Below are 21,225 nucleotides of genomic sequence, written 5' to 3'. Positions count from 1 at the left end.
CTGAGCGGGCTGGGTCCTGACTGGGACCTGCTTTCTCAGCCCTGCCCCGCCCTGCCCTGCTCTGCAATGGGTGTAAATTGGTGTCTCTAGACCAGATTACTAAAGTGGGAGCTTATACTACCTGATGTTTGATAATCTCATTAAATAGCAGTAATTACTTTTGTATGAAAACAGATCTATTCTTGAAATTTTGGAAGATGCAGTAAAATATAAAGAAGAAAAATAAAATCCCCCTTGATGACACACATAATCATGACTGACATTTTGGGGTAGATAAGTTTTGGGTATTTTTCTAACCATTTTTTAGCATTATGAATATATCACGTCCTACATGATAATGGCAAATTCCACAGCGCTTACTAAGTCCCAGCTGCTACTCAGAGCACTTTACATATATTCATTCATTTAGTCCCCCTGGCAGCCCTGTGAGGTGGGCACCGTTCTATTCCCCATACTATGCTGAGCCTGACTTATTAACAGTTTGTCTGACCATCTGTTCCATGTCATTAAACACTCTTAGCCACATCACATCTAATGGCTGCGTGATGCAGCATTCTGTCCTGGGAACGTGCCTCACACACCAGTGAAGGCTTACCTGTTGGACTTCGGGGTTTTTAGTTTTTTGTTGTTGTCACGGATCTAATGAATATCTTTATGCCTCAGTTTCTCCCACTTGCCTGTTTCCTTGGGCTAAATGTCTAGAAATAGAATCTCTGGGTCAATGGGTGCAAATGTCATTGCCTTCCTGAAAGTTTGCAACAATTTAGACTCTGTCCCCAAGGAATGAAAATGTCCATCTGTGGTGGGTTTGTGGCTGCGGGCATCCTTAGTCCTCTTCCAGTCCCAGCCCCCTTGCTGGATGAGGTTGCTGAGGTCCGGGGGGCACGGCACTGTTCACAGATTCTCAGAAAAGCTCAGGAAAGCCAGGGTGGGACCCAGGATGCCTACCCTCCTGCGTTGGCACTTCCCTGTCCCACCTCCTTATGCCCCGTGGAAGGCACCAGTACGCTGGCCTACCCCTCGGCAGATGGAGGATGGCCAGGGAGCCCTGCCGAGTGGGCGTTTGCAGCCATCCTTGCGGAGATGCACGCCTGCCCGGCTCCCGAGGCAGGTTTAGCTGTGGGATGCCCTTCCCTGCAAAGCACCATCTGGCACCAAGTCCACTGTCTTTTCTTAATTAATGTTAGTGCGGACTGTGTGAATACTTTTCCTTGACAGTCCACCAGTCATCATTGTGTGGATTCTATGCTAACTCTAAATTACATTTTCAAAATACAAAATTACAGTTAAAAATGTCAGCAGTGGGAGGTGTGGCTGGACTAGGGAGAGTGCGGTGGGGTGGGCAAGAGTGTTTGCTGGGCTCACAGAGAGCCCAGCCTGGGCTTCCTGGTCCCCTGTGCCCTGTCCCTTCCTCTGGAGACCCCCAGCTCTGTACACACGTCCTGCTCCTCTGGTTGTCAGGCCTGCCTGAGTTCTTTTCCCTGGGCCTGCAGTGCCCTCTTCCCCATCCCCCCGGTGCCACCATCACAGCACCTCCAGCATCCCTTGGCCTCGCCTCGGCTCCCCATCCCCTCTGTTTCCATTCTAGCTGCTGCAATGGTCCCAAGGGAAGCTGGGGTTTGGAGCAGAGTAAATGGGGGTATTGCTTGGTTGCTGGTAGAGCAAAAGATACCACATGGTTTCTGGCCAGGTGTGGGGATGAGGGGGTAGATGATGGTGCCATTCTCTGAGAAGCAGGAGAAACCTGGAGTCTTTCTTGAAGAGCTGGGAGCCTCCCCCCCCCCGGGGGGGGGGAGCTTGTCTAACCCACAGCCTGTCTTTTTCAGCTTCGAAATGGAGCCCCCTTCCCCAGACTCCCGAGTGACAAGCTGAAGGCAGTCATCCCCCCTTTCTTACCCCCTTCCAGTTTTGAGCTGTGGAGCTCGGACCGGTCCCGGACATGTCACGGTGGGAAGGCAGAACCCATGAAGACTGTGCTGCCCCAGAGAGCTGGCCGGGGTGCCCCCGTGGGCATGGGCGGTGGGAGCACAGATGCTGTAAGTCTCCCACTGGATGTACTTTGACACATCACTCACAATGAAGTTGGGGTGTGTTGCAGGCAGAAGGGACCTCAGACCCGCTTATCCAGCAGGTTTCAGGCTTTTTTTTTTTTTTTTAAATGAGGGATATCCTTTTGTTTCAGTGTATCCTACAAAGGGACACTTTATTAACAGATTAAAACGTGGGGTGAAGGGAATGAAAGCGAGGGCCCCTCTTCTCTGTCTTTTCTCTGGGGCCCCCAGGAGCACAGCCTGAAGACCTGATCTCATCTAAGCTTCCCTATAGTAGATGGGAGACTAGGACTCAGAGAGGGGAACCAGCCTGCTGCAGAGCACCCGGCCATGTGGCATGGGCCTGGGACCAGGAGTCAAGTTCTTGGTTTCTAACCAGCTTCCACATTACATCATTGTTCAGGTCCATAACCAAGACTATGTGCACTACTGGTGTTTTCTTACACCCACAAGGAGTGTGACTTCTAGCCTTTTGCCTACAGTGGCTTCTGACTTGTGGCCCTTGCTGCGTCTCTGTAATGTCCTGAGGTTGTCCCTCTTGATGAGGGAACTTATCTCCATCTGTGTAGGCTGCCCACACCATAGATGCAGCAAATGGCAAACCGCAGATGAGGACTTAGGACCTCGCCCTGCCACTGTGTGCCGAGTGATTAGAAGGACCCAGAACCCCCATCTCTCTCTGTAAAGATGGGGCTGACCCCCTTTGCTGCTGCCTCGTCTCAGTATCAAGTCTCCAGTGGGAGAGAGCCTGGCCCTGGAGGTGCCTCAAGTGGGCAGGGCTGGTTTGCATTTAGTCTGCACTGTGGGAAGAGTTGAGTGATCCTGAAAGTGGGGTGATTCAGGGGGAACAGCATCTCAGGGGCTCGGCCTGAGCTAATGGTCTGCTTGTCAGCAGATGAGAATGAACTCCCCTTCCCTAGGGGCCTCCCCTCAGGCTGAGCACCAGTTGGCGAGGGCCACATGGGCTGGGGTGAGCCAGTGGAATCCGGATCCCTTCTCCTGTGGTCATGTACGTCCAGAGGAGGCAACAACAAACCGTAACCAGGACACCCACTCTATTGCAGACTCCTGTCAGGCCGGTTAAATTTCCATCTCTCTCCAGAAGCCCCGCCTCTCCTGCCAATTCCGGAAACTTCAACCACTCACCTCATTCCTCAGGCGGCTCCAGTGGGGTCGGGGGCTCCAGCAGGCATGGTGGGGAGCTGCATAACCGCTCAGGTGGGTACCGGGGGGGCCACTCCGGGGAGGCGGGAAGACCCCTTGGGGGTCTGTCCCCCCACCACGCTTCACCCCTGCGCTTGCTCAGTGGACAGTCCCAGAAACAACGGCACACACCCTGTCCCCTTCCTTGGTGTGGCTAAGGGACTTTTCAGTGAATTCACGATTTTGCCCCCAGAGTGGCACTGTTCAAACATGTGAAATGTTCACAGCAGTATGTGGCAGCTGGTTATTGCCTCACAAATGATAGTTATTGGTGTTTTCCTGCTCGGATCCTCTCTAGCTGTCTAGAATTATTTCTTTCACAATAATTCGAGATTGCTGGTGGATTTGGGGAAACTGGGAGAGGGAACACGGCAGTCCACTCTGAGTGCTGTGGACTGAGCAAGTTATTGGCACAGCTGTGGAGTGGGGTCGGTAAAGCTCCAGAAGGGGGGTCAGAGGGCAAGCAGGCAGCCCCTGTGTGGCTGCTGGAAGGGGCGGTGCTGGGGCTGCCGCGGGCGGGGCGTCTGTGCCTCCCGGAGGCCGCACAAGCTGGCTCTGGCAGGGGAAAGTGAGGACAAGCTGATCGTGCCTGCACTGCCTCTTCCAATACCTCTCGCCATGGTGCCTTTGGCGTGTGATGACCTCCGCACCTGGCCACCTCTGGTTTCCACGCGCAGGCCTCTTGTGGTCAGCCCTGACCCACAGCCGCAGAGGCTCAGGGGAGTCTGGGGAATGCTTCTCCAGCTCAGCAAGGTCAGCACACGAAGTCCACTATAGTCATGTTGCTGGACCCTGGACCCCTGAGGCAGTCATGTCTATTCCTCTTTCCTCAGGTGGCAGCATAGACAGTGTCCTGTCACAAATTGCTGCCCAGAGGAAAAAGGCAGCCGGATTATCTGAGCAGAAGGCCAGCCACCGGTCAAGTCCTGTTGGGCCAGCGCCAGGGTCCGGCTCATCTGAGCTCCCAGTCTCTCCTGCAGGCAGCGGCGGTCCCGGTGGCAAGGTGCTTGTTCTGTTTCTGTCTCCTGTTACACTCACACGTTCTGTCCTGATGTGGCCCACGTGCTGGGGAGCACAGGCACTGCCACAGTAGTGGGACGGCACTAAAGAGAGGCCCCTTCCAGCTGCTCGCTCCCGGGCTTTCTGAGAGGCTGGATTGTGCAGTTGCCGGGATCACACCCTGTGCCCTCGGCCCCCTACACGCACGGGTCTACCTCCCCCCTGACCTGCAGGGCACCTCCAGGTGCCTCGTTCAGCCTCGCGTTGTTCATTGCTTAGAGCAAAGAGGTGTGAAGTGTGGGAACAGGAGCAGACTACCTGGGATCGGGTCTCAGCCCCACACTTCAGCCTTTCGAGTAGGGCCCGGCACCTGGTGAGCCTGTAAGTGTCAGCTGTAAGTGCTGACGTTATCAGCAGTAGTATCTGTGGTCCTACCTTATTCATTCACTGTGCACATCTTTGGGGTGTCTGCTTTGTGCCCAGCACTGCTAGCAGTAAGGATCCAGTGGTGAACCGGTGGTTTGGTGACCCTCTCAGGGTGTCACTGCGGACTCAGTTTCACTCAGTGTGGTAAGGGCTGTCGTGGAGAAGGGAGGATGTTGTGGTGGCACAGATGGGGGCTGCTACCCAAGCTTGAGGGCATCAGGGAACCCTAAATGGGGATCTGAAGGATGAGGAGCTGATAAAAGGGGCAGGGCTGGGGCAGGGCTGGGGCAGGGTGTGACACCGTTCCACGGTCAGGGGGTAGCATTTGTGGCATTCCAGAGGGGAGGAGCTGCAGTCCTGCTGGTAGACAGGACAGAGTTGGAGTCTCACCTTACTGCCTGGCACCTTTCCTCCACTCATGCAGCCCAAGAGCAGTCACCACATTGTCAGTATCTATATGGAGTTTGCAAGGGACAGGAAACCCTCAATGCCTCTCTGTAGTGAGAAGTCTTTTAGTGTCTATAGAGTCTGACCCTTCTAGCTTTTGAGCCCCTCCACCTGGACTGATTGCTGGAATGACCCCCCCCCCGACCCCCACCAAGTGTGGGTTCCTGACAGTATAAATTGGCTCCTCCTCAAGGTGCCCCTCTCCCTTGGTGCAGTGTAGCCCATTTCCTCCTCTGAGAGGACCCCATGACCAAGCACTGTCCCATTCTTCATATTTTTTAGATGGCTTGAGCTTTTTCCTGGAGAAAAGTTAGGTCACCTGAAAGCCTCACCCCTGGGCCCTTGCCCAGATGTGCCTCCAGAGACTGCTTTTTTAACGGATGTATAAGCAATAGTCTTTATTTTCTGCCCACCACTGTTGGTTACAGAACTTTTTGTTTTTCAAAGTCCCTTTTGCAATCAGACATACAGAATTAGGTTCCTTTGCTTCAGAAAAAGTTTCTCTCCCTATGCATTAGCATATTTTCCATTATATTAAAAATTACTTGTGTAATAGGACCTGTGTAATTAAGTTCCTTTTAGAATTCAGCTCTAGAAAAAAAAAATGTCTCTACCAATACTTTCGTACATTTTCTTTCTTCATATAGTAAGGATTATATAATTATTGTATTTCTCTTTTTGCCTTTGCTGCTAGGAAACTCAGAGCTACTAATTAAAGTAAGTCTTCTGGTGTGAGCTTTGATATCGTTTTCCTCTTCTCTGTTGTTTAAATTTTTCTCTTTCTATTTTGATGATCTTACTAGATGTGTTGGATATTATTAGCTTTCCTTAACTGGTGTTAAAAATAGGTAGGTGTCTAAGTTATAAATTATATCAACCATTGTCTCCCTTGAATGCATTTATTATATATAATCTATGTTTAGGTATATTCCAATGAAAGGAGATTGTGTCCAAAGATACACTCAGGAAACAAACCGAGGAAACAATCCAGGTCAATGACACCTGATATTCTTTTTCTTTTTTTTTTTTTAATTTTTTTTTCAACGTTTTTATTTATTTTTGGGACAGAGAGAGACAGAGCATGAACGGGGGAGGGGCAGAGAGAGAGGGAGACACAGAATCGGAAACAGGCTCCAGGCTCCGAGCCATCAGCCCAGAGCCTGATGCGGGGCTCGAACTCACGGACCGCGAGATCGTGACCTGGCTGAAGTCGGACGCTTAACCGACTGCGCCACCCAGGCGCCCCGACACCTGATATTCTTGACAATATGCTGTAACCTTGGGGCGCTGTCTAAAAATTCAGGTCTCTGGGTGCCACCCAGGATAACTGTATGAGACTCTTCAAGATGGGATCTGAGAACTCTGATTTTCCCCCGAGAGAGTATTGTAATCAGCCCAGCCCAGGGCTCTTCGAAACCACTGCCCTGAATCAAAGGGCACAAGGGGTGGGCTTTCTGTCAAAGGCTCCAGCAGCAAAATGGAGACATGAAGTGTTTTTCAAAGACTCCCTTAGGAAGAATTAGAAATTAGCATTCAAAATCGGAGCCTACTGAATCTGGTTTTCATACTTTGCTTAAAATAAGCACCACCGTAATGGTAGCATATTCACAAGGCATGGCTTCTAGCATGTTCACGAATCAGCCTGAAGCGAACCTGAGGAGGCACAGAATCAGGGGAGTCAGAATGTGTGTCGGTGCTTCCCAGACCTGTGGAAGCTCAAAGTCCCACTGAATACATTAGCTCTCTCTTCTCACCCTAAAGCTTAGTGGTTTAAAACAGAAAAGCGTTTCTTTAGCTCCTGAACCTGTGGGTTGGCGGTTTAGTCTGAACTTAGCTCGGTAGTCCTTGTGGTCTGGAGGGATCACTTACACATTTGGCTGTTGGCTGGAGTGACCAGGATGACTGGGCCATGCATGTCCACAACAAGCTTAGATGTGTCCTCATGGCAAGAACCAAAGGCATGAGTTGAAAACCAGTCAGGTTGTTGAAGCAAATCAGCACACCCACTGCAGAAGAACACACAAACACACGTTGCAAAGGGTATGGATTCAGGGAGGGGTGGAGATGACACCATTAACAAGATCCGCTATGCGGGGAACATAGGGAACAGTTCAGATATTTTATTAGAGCATCCCAGATAATCATATTTATCTGCCCCTCCCCAATATGCTCCTACAAGGTCCAGAGTATCATGTTTGTTTGCTTCGGCTGGGATAGATCTGTTTAGTATGGATATACTAATTATTTCCTGCCTAATCAGAAGCTTTGTTATTGAATGTCTTTGTTTATAAAAAAGCAGAAGGAAGAATTTATCAACAATATAGGCAGCTAATTGACAGTCTTTCAAAATCGAAGAGAGACATCTTGTTCCACTCTGGGATGTAGTTAGGAAGGGCATGAAGGCTTAGCAGAAGGAGAGGTGTACCCACTTCCAGGCATTAAACTATTTATCTTAGTCTCTGCTATCCTAGTCAAAATGTCCAATTTTACCAAAAATTATAAGACCTACAAAAAGACACAAAACAACTGCACACCCAAGAAACAAAGCTGTCCTCAGAATTTGATTTAGATACGACACAGGTGTTGGAATTACATGGCCATGAATTTGAAAGGACTACAATTAATTGTTAGAGGCTCTAATGGAAAATTTGAATGTGCAAGATCATATAAGTAACTATTTCAGCAATAGATAGAAACCCTAAGAAAGAAGGAAAATTCTAGAAATACAAAACTTGTAACAGAGATAAGGAATGTCTTTGATGGGCTCCTCAGTACCCTTGACACAGCCAAGGAAAGAATCCGTGAAGTTGAAGACTGGGTAATAGGAATCACCCAAACTGAAACACAAAGGAAAAAAGTTAAAACAAAAATAGGAACAACAAAAACAGTAGAATTATATCCAATGTTCCTACATACAGGTAATAAGAAGCTCTGAAGAGCAAGAGAATGGTAGGACAGAAGGAATATCTTAATGCCTGAAAATTTCCCCAAATTGACGATAGATTTCAAAGCACAGATCTAGGAAGTTCAGGAAATTCTCACTATAGAATAAATCCCGAACTCTCACTATAGAATAAATATAAAAAGAATACACCTAGCCATATCCTATTTAAACTACCAAATAACTCTCAAAACTCATTAAAAAGCAAATTTAAAAAATAGGCAAAATATCTGATACTTCCTCAAAAATATACAAATGGTAAAGAAACATGAAAAAACGTTGAACATTAACTACTGGGGAAAATGCAAATTAAAACCACAGTGACATAGCACTAAATACCCGTTAGACTGGCTAAAACTTAAAGACTTTAAAGAAACAAGTGCTGATGAGCATATGGAGCTCCTAGAACTTCAGTGCTCAGGGCAACGTGATAACAGTACCGCCATCTTGAAAAGGTTGGGCAGCGTTTGATAAAACTATATACTTACCCTGTGAACTGGCTATCTCCCTCCTAGGTCTTTACCCAAGTGTATTTTTAAAAAGTATTCATGCCACAGTCTGTCTGTGAATGTTTATGGCAGTTTAATCCATAATCACGCCAAACTGGAACCATCGCATCAACAGGTGAACGGGTAAACTAACTGTGGTACATCCACGCAGTGGGACACTGCTCAGCAGTGGAAAGAAGCACACTGTCAATACATGCAGTAACTTGAAGCAGTTTGCTGCACCAGACCCAAAAGTCTACATGTTGTGTCATTCCATCTATGTGACATTTTAGAAAAGACAAAAACGTAGGGATGGAAAGCAGATCAGTTATTTTCATGGGTTGGGATGAGGGAGAGATCGAATACAAAAGGACAGGACGAGGGAATTGGCTAATGGAGCTCTTCTCTATGGTACCCCCACCTCTGTATTTGTCAAAACCCGTTGAATCGTACACAACAGTTATTTCTGCTGTATGCAAATTAAAAGAACAAACAAACAAATAGTATTGGCCAGGAGCCAAAGAGGGAATGCAGACTATAACGACATATCTAACTATATTACAAATGACTGACATAACCACACGTTGGGAGATGGGGGGAGAAAACTAGGTCAAGGGGATATGGTGAGGCCTAAGTAAAAGACATAACCGTACCCAAGCACTGTATCCTCGTTGATCGTTTGTTGTTGTTCTTATAGGGATGTGGGTTTAATTCCGAAACCACTTTATTTATACATTTTGTATACATGTACACTTTACATATATACTAGGGTTGAGCAAATAAGTATAATGAGCCCAGTTTTTAACTGTCAGAGATTGAACCAAAGGGGAAATATTAGAACAAACCCCATGGATATTGGATTGTTGTCAGAGGAATCGGTACGAATGCGTGGTTGTAAATGTGTGTGTGTGCGTGTGTGTACACACAGATTTATATGGAAGTAAGTCGGGCTATGTGGATGCATGGCTTAGTATACTTTCCTGTCTGTCCACTGAGAGAACGTAGAATCAGTGATATCCCAGTAGCCACGAACAGCCTAGTACCCAGATTTTGGTTCCTAAATACCATGCTCCAATAAAAGGGACCAGAGCCTTGGAGAAGTGTTTTATTCCAGTACTGGGTCCATGGAGATGCAAGATGAGCCTGAAGCATTTTGTGGTGTCAGAAAGTAAGGAGATGCTCTTAAAAAGAAACAACAACAACAAAAAGATGGACATGGGGAAAGAACATAGGAGCCAACCTGAAAGATCTCAGTGCCCCAAACTGGAATAGTTTGAACAACTGTAAAATAAATCGCAGTAGTGATTAGATTATAAAAGAAACGTCCACGAGCCCATACTGCTAGGAATAAATAACTGAATAAATGGGGGAAGTAGTATCTCTTCTGTCCAGAATTCCAGAAAATAAATGTGAAAGGAATAGGGGAAATAGATCTCCTATCACTAGAACATCACAGTAGTAATTGCTATAGACAAGATCGACCAAAGAATGCCAAAATTAGTGGGAGCAACAAGATATTTAGCTCAAAATATCTCCTCCCCACCCCAAATAATTTGTTATAAAGAGAAATGGTATCACTTCACAATGGAGAAACCCGACACACACCACCTCAACTAAGTGATCAAGGTTAACGTTATCAATAATAAGAAATGGATGCTGTGTGACCCCAGGCATGATGTGGTAGGAATGGCTCATTACCTCTGGGGTCATTAATCCAAAAATCCATAAACAGATCTAATTATGAGAAAATATAAGACAAACCCAAACTGAGGGATGCTTTGCAAACACCTCAATTCTTCCACAGTGTCAAGGTCATGAAAGAAGGAAAGACTGAGTTGTCACAGAGGAGGTCAAAGAGACATGGCAAGTCTATGCAGTGTGGAATCCTGGACCGGAACAAGGACATTAAGTGGAATAACCAGTGAAACCTGAGTAAAGTCCATAGCTTACCTAATAGTACTGTGCCACTGTTAACTTCTTAATTTTGATGATTGTGCTACGGTTATGTAAGATATTAACGTCAGGGGAAGCTGGCTGACGGATACACAGGAATGCTCTGTTCTATCTTTGCAGCTCTTCTATAAGTCTAAAAGTATTTAAAAATAAAAAGGCGCTCTTTTTTTTTTTTTAACTAAATGACACACACACACAAAGGGGAAAAATGATGTGTTCTTTGGTGAGAAGTTGGAAATGACTGGTTTAGATGAAGGAACGTCAGGAGCAGAAAGGGACCTCGTGCATTTATAAGCCACACTTCCATTTAGAGCTGCATTAACTGAGAGGTAAGGGGACTTGGCCAAGGACACAGTGCTGGTAGCTCTACGGGCAGGATTAGTACCTGACTTCCTGGCTCCTCAAGTGCCACTTTTTCCATCCTACCCCCTGCCTCTGTGCTCCAGGGCAGGATTTTCCTGTCCCTGTTCCAATAATACTGTTTCTGCTTTGCATGTTTTTTTTTTTTTAAGTAGATTTCATAGTCCTGCTTAGATATCTTGCTGAGTCAGCTATCACCCGTGTTCCCTGTCAGGTGTCTGTTTTAATCACTTCTACCCTCCAGGTGATGGCTTACGTACTTGTCTTACTCTTTTCAGCAGAAACTGGAGACGAGCAAACGGCCTTTGTCTGGAACTTCCACTACCTCCAAAAGCACCTCCCCCACACTCACGCCCTCCCCTTCGCCCAAAGGGCACGCGGCCGAGTCCTCTGTGTCCTCCTCGCCCCATCGGCAGTCCAAGAGCAGTGGGGGCTCCAGCAGCGGCACCATTACAGATGAAGGTGAGCCCCCCCAAGGTCCCAAAACGCCAGCCTTTCCTCTTTGCCTCTGTGACCTGGCAGGTGCTGTCATTGCTATAGCCATCCTAGGTCCTAGGTCATTTTTAAAATTTCAAACAAAAACACCTGTCTCCATTCTTCCCCGATTCTACCTTGTATTTTTGTCTTCACTTTGCTAATCGTCCGGTAAGCTCCCTCAAAATGTTTTTGAACTTAGTAGAGTTTCGTTTATGTACACAGACATACACTTGTAGAAATGCTTCTCCAACACCAGTGATGTACCTTTCCCTGAGCCTTGTACAGATCAGAATTCTGTCATTTGCAAGTAATGCAATCTCCACTGACACTGGTTTGAGCAAAAGCAAAAAACGTAATTTGTTGGCTCATATAATGAAAGTGTCCAGGGTGTGCTTCAGGCGTGTGTGGATCCAGGTACTTTGGGAGTGTTTCTCTCCATATCTCAGGTAGGCTGTCTCTAGGCAGTGGCAAAGTTGTCCCCCATGAACTTCAGGCTTGCTTACTTCTCCTGCTAACTTAGCAACGCCAGCAGAAAGAGTGCTTCTTTCTTAGTAGGTCCAGCAAAATCCTGGGGTAAACGTCATTGGCCTGACTCGTCTCTATTTATAATGACGGGACATTTGTGTATCCTTGACTGTGCGTCTGTGGCAGTGGAACGTGCTGATTGGGCGCAGGTCACATGTCTGCCTTTGAGGCTGGGCTCAGGGTCTGCCCTGCTGACACTTTGTAGATTGGGAGCAGGAGAGAGGGGACTCCTCAAAGGGAAATCAAAGTGCTGTTTCCAGAAGGAGGAGGGGAGGGATGGTGGGCAAGCAGAAACAGTAGCTGTCCTCTGTAACCAGGAGAACTTTAGAACCTGTGTGGGTGAAGTGCAGGTCCCTCCCGTGGGGAAGATGCAGAAAGGAAGATGGAGTGGAGGAGTGCTGGGAGGCCCCAGATAAAGATAGGAAGATATAAAAGACAAAAGGAGATGAAGAATCCTGTCCCTTGAACTGCCCTCTGGTGGTCCTGGCCGTGAGCAGGGGGGGGTGGGGGGTGGGGGGTGGGTGGGAACAGAGTTATGGGGAGAGATGGGACCCAGGCAGGTGCAAGCCAAGTAGTAGTGTTCAGAGAGGAGAGAAATGTCAGGTGTGCCAGGGCCTCCCAGACACAGCTGCAGGTGTCTCCCCGCAGCTGCCTGGAGGAAGGTGCCCAGCAGGTGATAAGTGCCCAGCAGGTGATAGGTTGAAATCAGCCACACAGGCTGTGGTCTGGACTGAGTTGGTAAATGCATGCTGCCATTGGCATCCTCTTTATTTGGGGGCTGCTTTTATTGTTTTGTGATATCTAGTGCAACCATGTATAAAAGCTTCAGAGATTCACTAGCAACCCTGTTCCTCCCTAACCGTGTTTTCTACGTGCAGTCATGAATTCTCCCACCTTGGAGGCTTCCAGGAATCCAACTCTTAGAAGTTCAGTTAGGTATTTGTAACCCCCACTTTTTCCAAAAAAGAGTTGAGACCATGGCGGTCTGTATGCACTGTCCATGCCCACTCTTTTCCGTCTCTCTCATTATTTAAAAAGGTTTGCAAGCCCTGGTTGGGATAAAAACAGAAGAGGACCTGACCGCAATTTCTTTTTAATTTCTCTGGTGTAGAAAGCCTAGTTTTCCCCTCCAGAGTTTCTGGGTCTGGAGGCAGCAAGACCTTTGTCCTGTGGGCATGAGACTATCAAAGGACAGACCTGCAGTCCATCCCCAGACAGCTACTTTTTATGACATTCTTCTGGGAAACACTTGGCCCCAGTCGAGGACCACACGCAAGCCTTTGCCCTGCCCCGTCTTTCCTCCTGCGGCCCCTCTGGCCCCCTCTATGGGGAGTGGTGAAGCCTGTGTCCCGGGTGCCTTAATCTGTGCTGGGTTAGCTCACAGTCAGGCTGGGGATTCAGCTGCATTCAGCACAATACATTTAAGTAAATAAATGGGGTCAAATCTGTGTTATCAGCCAGGCATGGAGTGCCATGGCACAGGCTTCACTGAAGAGCAGGCACTCAGGCCGGGCCGGTGAGCCAGAGTCCATCGTTGAATCTACAGGAGATGTATAAACTAGTGATGAAACACAGCCATTATGAGTCAAATTACAACAACAACAACAAAAAATACATAAAGAAGCCAAAGAAAAGAAAGAAAAAGTCAAATTATATGAACTTATATAATTAAATTATGTTAAATATAAGGGTATGGGGTACTTAAAACAAAATGTTGTTATTAATTTATTAGTACATTTTGCTAATACTTGTGCTGTTTATGCCGTAGGAATACTATGTCATGATGTGCTACTACACACGTCCCTTCTCCGTTCCACTTTCAGGAACATTAGTTGTGTTGTTAGCCTAAAATCAGCCAGGAGCAGGGTATTGACTCCGTGACATCAGCAAATGCCACCAATCAGAGGTCGGTTTACTATCTCATAGACCATCTAGATGTAATCTGGACAGTGATGGAGAAAATGCCCATATTGCAGACGAAGGTTAAAAGTGTGTCTGTCATATTGTGACTAGCACAAAAAAATTGCGACCATGTTCTTCCAGGATTTTAAAACCATTATCTCATTCAGCAGAGTTGCTCACATGAAATTCCAATATGCGTCTCCATTGTTTCATTTCCTCTTACGTGTTCCCATCCGCGGAACTCCCCAGTGGCATCCCTGTTGTAACTATACTCATTGGCTGTGGACTCAAGAGGAAGGGAAAAATCAGTGAAAGCGTTCAGTGAGGTGCGTCAAGTGCAACGCAAGCATTGGCTGCATGGGATCTATAAGAAACAGTATTGTGTAGTTTATTATTATACGTAAATTGTGTGCTATACGTCCTTTATATCAGTAAAATCTACAGTAAGCTTACGTACCTACCTCCCTATGTACGTTTTCCTTCAGAGAGCCGGTTGCTAACCATTTCCCGGCCCTCCACTACGGAGGAAGACTGCGTGTGGCGGGAACAGCCCGAGCAAAGGTTTGGTGCCACGGAGCAACAGTGGGTTCAGTGTGGCCTGGGACTTGATTCATCTCGTACAGCCTAGCGCAGTAGTACTCTTCCGTGAAGCCTTTTCCGGTCCTTCAAGTGGGTCAGCTGTCCTCTCTGTCCCCAGACCCCCTTGTCGATGCCCCTCATTGCAGCGCTTGTCACCAAGGAGAGAGATGGCGGTGTGTAGCTTCAGGCCTGGTAGCTGGACCAGTGGTGTGAATTCCTGCTCTGCCGTGGACTGGCGGCATGATCTCAAGATATGGCAGCCATGCTTTTCTGCCTTGCTTCCTCATCTGTAAATGGAGACACTGATAGGATCGTTACGGTCATTGTAAAGAGCAAATGGGTTACCTATGTACAAGGTGACTGATGGTGCAACAGCTGTCACCCTCATCATTTTATCTTCCCAGCCACGCTGAGCTCCTTTACAGCTTGGACCTTTCCATCCTTGTACTCCCAGCATGTAGTAGGCATGTTGGTATCCACTCTTGAATGAACGAATTAAAAAAGGAACTCAGGGGCGCCTGGGTGGCTCAGTCGGTTGAGCGTCCGACTTCGGCTCAGGTCATGATCTCGTGGTTTGTGGGTTCGAGCCCCGCATCGGGCTCTGCGCTGACAGCTCAGAGCCTGGAGCCTGCTTCGGATTCTGTGTCTCCCTCTCTCTCTGCTCCCTCCCCCACTTGTGCTCTGTCTCTCTGTCTATCAAAAACAAATGTTACAAAACAAAAGGAACTCAGACCTCCTAATCTCCAGTCCCTCTTCTGTGAATTGCACCCACTGCCCCAAGACCTTTGTATTTGCTGTTCCTTCTGCCTGAATACTGCCTGGTGATCTTTCCCTTGGTATTACACAGTTCACTCCATTTACTGCTCAAATGTTACCTTATATAAAGAAGACCTTTCCTTACCACTCTCTATAATAAATAATGTTCTCCCATTCCCTGTCATCTTCCCCTGCCCCCTTCCATCCTTCCTCAGTGCCTTTGGCCTGGCAGCCTGCTTATCTGTTTTGGTCTTTATTGAGTCCCTAATGTCTGGACTGGTAAATCCCTGTTGAATGTGTGAATGAATATTTTTTCAAACTACCCCCCACCCCCACCCAGATGCTAGTCTTGTCTCCTTTCTTCACCCTCCCTGCTCTGAAATCATGATATCCCAAATCTTCTGTTTTCTCCTGCTCTGTGCCCTTCTGGCTCTGCTGTTCCACTCAGATGTGTCTGTCCTTCCTTCAGGAAGCCCACAGCCTCCTCACACTGAGCCAAACTCCAGTTCTGGTCTGAAGCCACCTGCTTGTTCTCTTAAGTTTGTTCTCCGCCTCGCTGACAACTTGCTGGCATTAGCATTTGCTGCAGGTGCAGCTACCAGCAGTCAAGAAATCATAATTAAAAACCATTCTTGGACAGAAAGTGGAGTTTTAGTCCTAGCAGCTAGAACTCCGAGAACTTGGGGGTTGCAACCATTGGAGGGTCAGCCTGGCCACACACACCCCCATGTTTGGAGTCTGGGGAGACGCCAAGGGCCTGCCCTGAGGGGAAGTATGGCTCGGACCCACCCCCTGCCGCATTCACACGAGTGCAGCTTAGATCTGCTTTCTGTGTTAGAGTTTCTTGTGACATTTCATTTGAAATAGGATTGCCACTGTTTTATGAAAGTTTGAAGACCACTGTTCTGACGCCTTTTGCCAAATTCTAAAATATCTTTTCACATCTTTCCCTCTTGAAGATGAACTGACTGGAATCCTTAAGAAATTATCACTTGAGAAGTATCAGCCCATTTTTGAGGAGCAAGAGGTAAGGATGTTATTTTTGAATGTCCATCTAAATCTTACCATAAAAGAAAATGGTCTCACACATGTGGGTGTTCATCCTGCAAGCCTAATTGATCTCTCTCCCTGAGACGGCAGGCAGAATTTGTGTTCAGCACACTTAGTGCAGTTCACCGCAGTGAGATCCTGGGACCTTATGGCTTGTTCTGTTGGAACAGAATTTTGTGATCTCGAGCACCGCTCTCGCTAGTGAAGTTCGTGTCTGTCCTGCACGCGCTTCTGTCGAAGGTGATTGACTGGCTTTCAGGTTTAAAGAGGGTCATAAGCAAATCCTAATGAATCTATGCTAAGTGTCTGCACGTAGGCTCTGTGTTAATCTGAGTGCTTAAAAACACTCACAATCACATTTTTTTTACAAAAAAAAATACTGTTCTGCAGTTTGGCCGTTTCTCAAAATGTTAAACATAGAATTACCATGTGACCCAGCAATCCCACTCCTGGGTATATGCCCAAGAGAACTGAAAACATATGTCCACACAAAGACTCGCACACGAATGCTCACAGCCACGGTATTCCTCATAGCCACCAAGTGGCAAACAACTCAGATGTCCATCAGCTGGTGAATGGCCAGATTTGTTAGTGGTATACAATGGAATATAATTCGGCCATAAAAAGGAAGGAGGCACTGACACGCTACAAAATGAAGGAACCTCGAACACATGATGCCGAGGAGAAGCCAGTCACAAAAGGCCACATATGGTATGATTCCATTTATAAGAAGTGTCCAGAATAGGCAACTCTGTAGAGACAGAGAGTAATTAGTGGTTGCCAGGGAGTGGGGGGAGCACAGAACGGGGTGGGGGGGGGTGACTGCTTATCTGGGGGTGGGTTTCTCTTTGCAGGTGATGAAAATGTTCTAAAATTGAGTGTGGGGATGGTTGCACAACTCTGAATATATTAAAAATCATTGGATCATACACTTCATTTTCTTAATTAAAAAATTTTGTGATTTGCACATAGTTGACACCCAATGTTACATTAGTTCTAGGTGTACAACGTAGTGTTTGACAAGTTTATATTTTATGCTGTGTTCACCACCAGGGTAGCTACCATCTGTCCCATCACGTCGCTAGTACAGTACCATTGACTGTATTCCCTATGGGTTGTATACTTTAAATGGTGGATTGTACAATAAGTGAATTATATCTCAATAAGTTGTTTAAAAAAAAAAAAACTTCTGTTTTGGCCAAATAAAACTCCTCTGCAGGCCCACTAGCCACCAGGGTATCACCATTGGTTTAGAATATTCTGCCTGGTTGAGTACATGACAGCTGTCATAATTACAGTAGCAATCACAACAACCACTCAGTGTCCCTGACAGGCTTGTGATGCTATTGAGGAGTTTGTACTTGGTTTTACGAAGCAGACAGAGTGCAGTGGCTTCCTTCCTCCATGTGCTTTTCTGCCATATCCAGTGTGTCCTCCCTGCGACTTTGGCATTTTAAACTTCAGTAGTGACTTTTTCTCATCGCCAAGAAGTCTTTCCTGTGTGCTGATGGCTGCCTGCTTTTGTTTCATCCGTTCCATACCCTCCTGGAGTATACAGAGAACACGTCTCCGGGGCCATGTCTGTTTCACAAGGCAATGGTAGCTCTGAGTTCTTGGCTTCCTCCCAGTTTTGGAGCTGGCATGTCTGGGGCATACCTGTCACTCACCATCCTCCGGTTCTTGCAGTTGTCCCTTGTAGGGAACTGAGGTATGTTCCAGATGAAATGGGAGGCTTTCAGAGTTTTAAAGGGAAGGCGGAAAGCGGACCATGCAGATTTGCTGTGGTCTTAACCCACCCACCTGAAAGTCTCCACGGTCTCTGGGGTTGGGAATGTGCAGAGTCCTGAGACAGCACTGTTGGAAGGGGTGCTGGGAGCCAGTGGCCAGAGGGTTTCTGTGTGTGTGAGGTACTGTGAGGCTAGCTGAGCCAGTGCCCTTGTTAGGAGCCAGCTCAGCAGTGCCCCCGCCCCTGTGCTTAGCCCCTCTCTGGACAACATACGAGCTAGGTAGCACTATGTGACATTTGCTGTCTATCCACCGGGAGACCCCATCCTCCCTCGAAGGCTTTGATGGGACTCAGGTTTTAACACCCTTGATTGCCCCTGCCCTCACCTCCTCACCCATCCCCGCAGCTGCAGGGCACTTGTTAGTCCCTTAAGAAATTCCTTGAAGAACCTGGCATACAGATAGAAATTTTCCCTCACTTCCAAGGCTGGTAAAAATTTCTCCCTATTATTATATGCTTTTAGTCCGTGTTGAGAATTTGGAAGAGGAATGAAGTTAATACATTTTCTCATCTTGTGATTTTGAAACTGAAGACAGACTAGTAATTTTCATCTCTCTACTTATATTAGGATGGATTTGGCTGCATATATTGGAAAATCCCCAAATAATAGTATCTTAAACAAAATGGAAGGTTTTTTTTCCCCCACAGAAAGTTTTGAAGTCAGTCATCTAAGCTCCTTCTAGCTTCCCTGCTCCACCATCACTAGGGTGTGTGGCCCTCATCCTCAAAGTCCAGTATGGTTGCTAGAGCTCCGGCCATTACATCCACATTCTAGGCACCAGGATGCAAGGAGATGGAAGCAAAAAGACACATGCTCTCCTTTTTTAGAGAGACTTCCTCAAAGTACCATAAACCTTCTTATATCTCATTAGCCAGAAGTTTGTCAATTGACATACTCATATGCAAGGGAAACTCAGAAATACAGTACTTTAGCTTCATGGAAATGTGCCTAGCTGACAACTAGGATTCTATTACTAAAAAAAAAAGTAGGGCATGAATATTGAAAGGACACAGATGTTTCTGCCGCATCCTGCTAACCCTTCAGAAGTATTCACATGAGGAGAATTCAGTCTCTGGCTTCTCCACCTAAAATGAGCTGTGAGGATTTGGCAACCCCCAGGGTTGACAGAGGTCAGAGACTGAGAAGATCAGTGCAGATGGGGATGCAGTAGAATATTGATCGATGTGGTCATTCAGTCAGCAGATGCTACTCAGGTCGCTGTCCCCTACCAGTCCCTCTGCCAGCGTCTGACCCTGGGATAGGGAGAAACACTCAGAGCACTCTGGGAGCCCAAGGAAGGGGCCTATAGAGTGAGGGCCAGAGGAGACCTCAGCTGAGCATAAACTGCGCTTTGAGGGAGGGGAGTGGGGCTAGAAGGGCACCTGGGAAAAGGGAGCAGACATGTGCAGAGAACCAGCAGCACTTTGGCCTGGCCAGGGCCTGACTGAGGCTGGCACCTCTGGAGCAGAGAGGGCCTGGCCAGCATGGACGTGACCCTCTGAACCACAGTCTGGAGGCAGACGAGGGCCAGCAAGATCTCTGGCCTGTGGCGTGGATGGCGGCCCAGGGTCGGTAGGGGAGTTAGGGGCAGACTCACAGGGAGGGAGACTCCAGTTAGAAGGCCGGGATGGGGAGGCCCCGGGCAAGAGGGCAGAGAGGTGCTGAGGAGCTGGCTGTGGGGACAGGCTGGGGGTGGGTGTGTGGGGAGAGGGGCGTGTCTGGCACTGCCAGGGGCAGGCAGTTTCTGTCAGAACCATGCCATCCGTTCTGTGAGGCCCTCCGTCCCGTGTGAGCTGTCATGTCCCAGAGAGACACAGGGAAACGGATAATGCCTGTACCTCAGAGAGCTTGGGGCTCGTAAGGGAGCAGACCCTTCTCCACCAGCTCGCACCTGGTTCAGGGTTTTTTTTTTTTAATCCGGGAAAGTAAAATGATGGTTAAAATAGAGAAGGAAAGATAGGAGAAATTTCTCAGAAAAAAAATTGTGTTATTTCTACATACATCAAATGTCTTGAAGAAAAATTTTAAAAATCTTGTTCAGTATCTAAGGGGGAACATAAAACAAAGCCTGCTTTTAAAGTGAGTGGCTAATGTGGCGGGGGTGGGGGCTGGCACCTGGGTGGCTCCATCAGTTAAATGGCTGACTTCAGCTCAGGTCATGATCTCAAGGTTTGGGAGTTCGAGCCCCGTGACGGGCTCTATGCTGATAGCTCAGAGCCTAGAGCCTGCTTTGGATTCTGTGTCTCCCTATCTTTCTTCCCCTCCCCCACTCATACTCTGTCTCTCTCTCTCTCTCTCTCTCTCTCAAAAATAAATAAACACTAAAAAAAATAAAGTGAAGGATTAAGGATTTTCAAAAAGTTACAGAAGTTTTTTTTTTTAATTTGTTTTAATGTTTGTTTATTTTTGAGAGACAGAGAGAGAGAGACAGAGCACAAGCGCAGGAGGAGAAGAAAAAGAGGGGGACACAATCCGAAACAGGCTCCAGGCTCTGAGCTGTCAGAACAGAGCCCGATACAGGGCTTGAACTCACAAGCCGTGAGATCATGACCTGAGCTGAAGTCGATGCTTAACCAGCTGAGCCACCCAGGCAATTTTACTTTAAATGGCACCAGTATAATATAACATAAAACTATAGTATCTTTATAATTTATAAATGTAGTTTGCAAAGCTTTGCGTAAACTCCCTGTAGAACCTACAACCACCTGTAAGTGAGATGGTGAGAGAATTTGTATGTTTCAGGTGGGAAACGGAGGTGAGGTACCTGCCCGGGGCCCCCAGGCAGCAGGTGGGACTTGAGGCTCTGTTTGTCCGTGTGTGCCTCCTCGCCCTGGCACGGGCTGGAGATGAGACTGGGGCGGCCAGAGCCCTTCCACCTCTCCCAGATGACTGCCATTTTGGGGTCTAATACTGGAGAGCCTGTACAGATGACAGAACCTGTTCATTCTTAGGGAGCATCAAGTGCTATTAACAAGGAGGCCGCTGCCCTGGGGAATCCCGGGAGGGAACACTGGGACGGCGGCTGCAGCATCATAGGGTGACATGAGCCCGTGGAGAAGAGCAAGGACTCTTGGGGCCACTGCCTGGGTTCAAATCTTGGCTTTCACTGACTCATCACGTGACTTTGGGAACTGAATCTCTCCACGCCTCAGTTTCCCTGCCCCCAAATGGGAATGGTAGTATACTCACCTTACGTTGCAAGGTGCACACGACTTGGTCTGTGTCTTCCCCATCCCCACCTGACAGTGAGACTCCAGGACAGATCTGGGGTGTGTAGGGCT

At 47.5% G+C, this 21,225-nt stretch overlaps 1 protein-coding gene across 3 annotated transcripts in view; it reads left to right on the top strand.

Annotated features, from left to right (window-relative positions):
• The window catches only part of ANKS6 (ankyrin repeat and sterile alpha motif domain containing 6), a 50,965-nt gene that overhangs the window by 15,887 nt on the left and 13,853 nt on the right, over positions 1 to 21,225 (top strand). Inside the window, exons 9-13 of one of the 3 annotated variants that reach the window (XM_043567022.1) lie at positions 1,827 to 2,036; positions 3,116 to 3,269; positions 4,088 to 4,257; positions 11,150 to 11,330; positions 16,067 to 16,134. In XM_043567022.1, coding sequence (XP_043422957.1) covers positions 1,827 to 2,036; positions 3,116 to 3,269; positions 4,088 to 4,257; positions 11,150 to 11,330; positions 16,067 to 16,134 — 783 coding nt within the window. Of the gene's footprint in view, positions 1 to 1,826; positions 2,037 to 3,115; positions 3,270 to 4,087; positions 4,258 to 5,820; positions 5,844 to 11,146; positions 11,331 to 16,066; positions 16,135 to 21,225 lie in introns of those variants that run through there. The other 2 variants (XM_043567021.1, XM_043567023.1) reach the window with 2 other exon arrangements.

Source organism: Prionailurus bengalensis, chromosome D4 (genome assembly GCF_016509475.1).
Source record: "Prionailurus bengalensis isolate Pbe53 chromosome D4, Fcat_Pben_1.1_paternal_pri, whole genome shotgun sequence".
Classification (NCBI taxonomy): Eukaryota; Metazoa; Chordata; class Mammalia; order Carnivora; family Felidae; genus Prionailurus; species Prionailurus bengalensis.
This window is presented reverse-complemented; position numbering and strand designations above follow the sequence as displayed.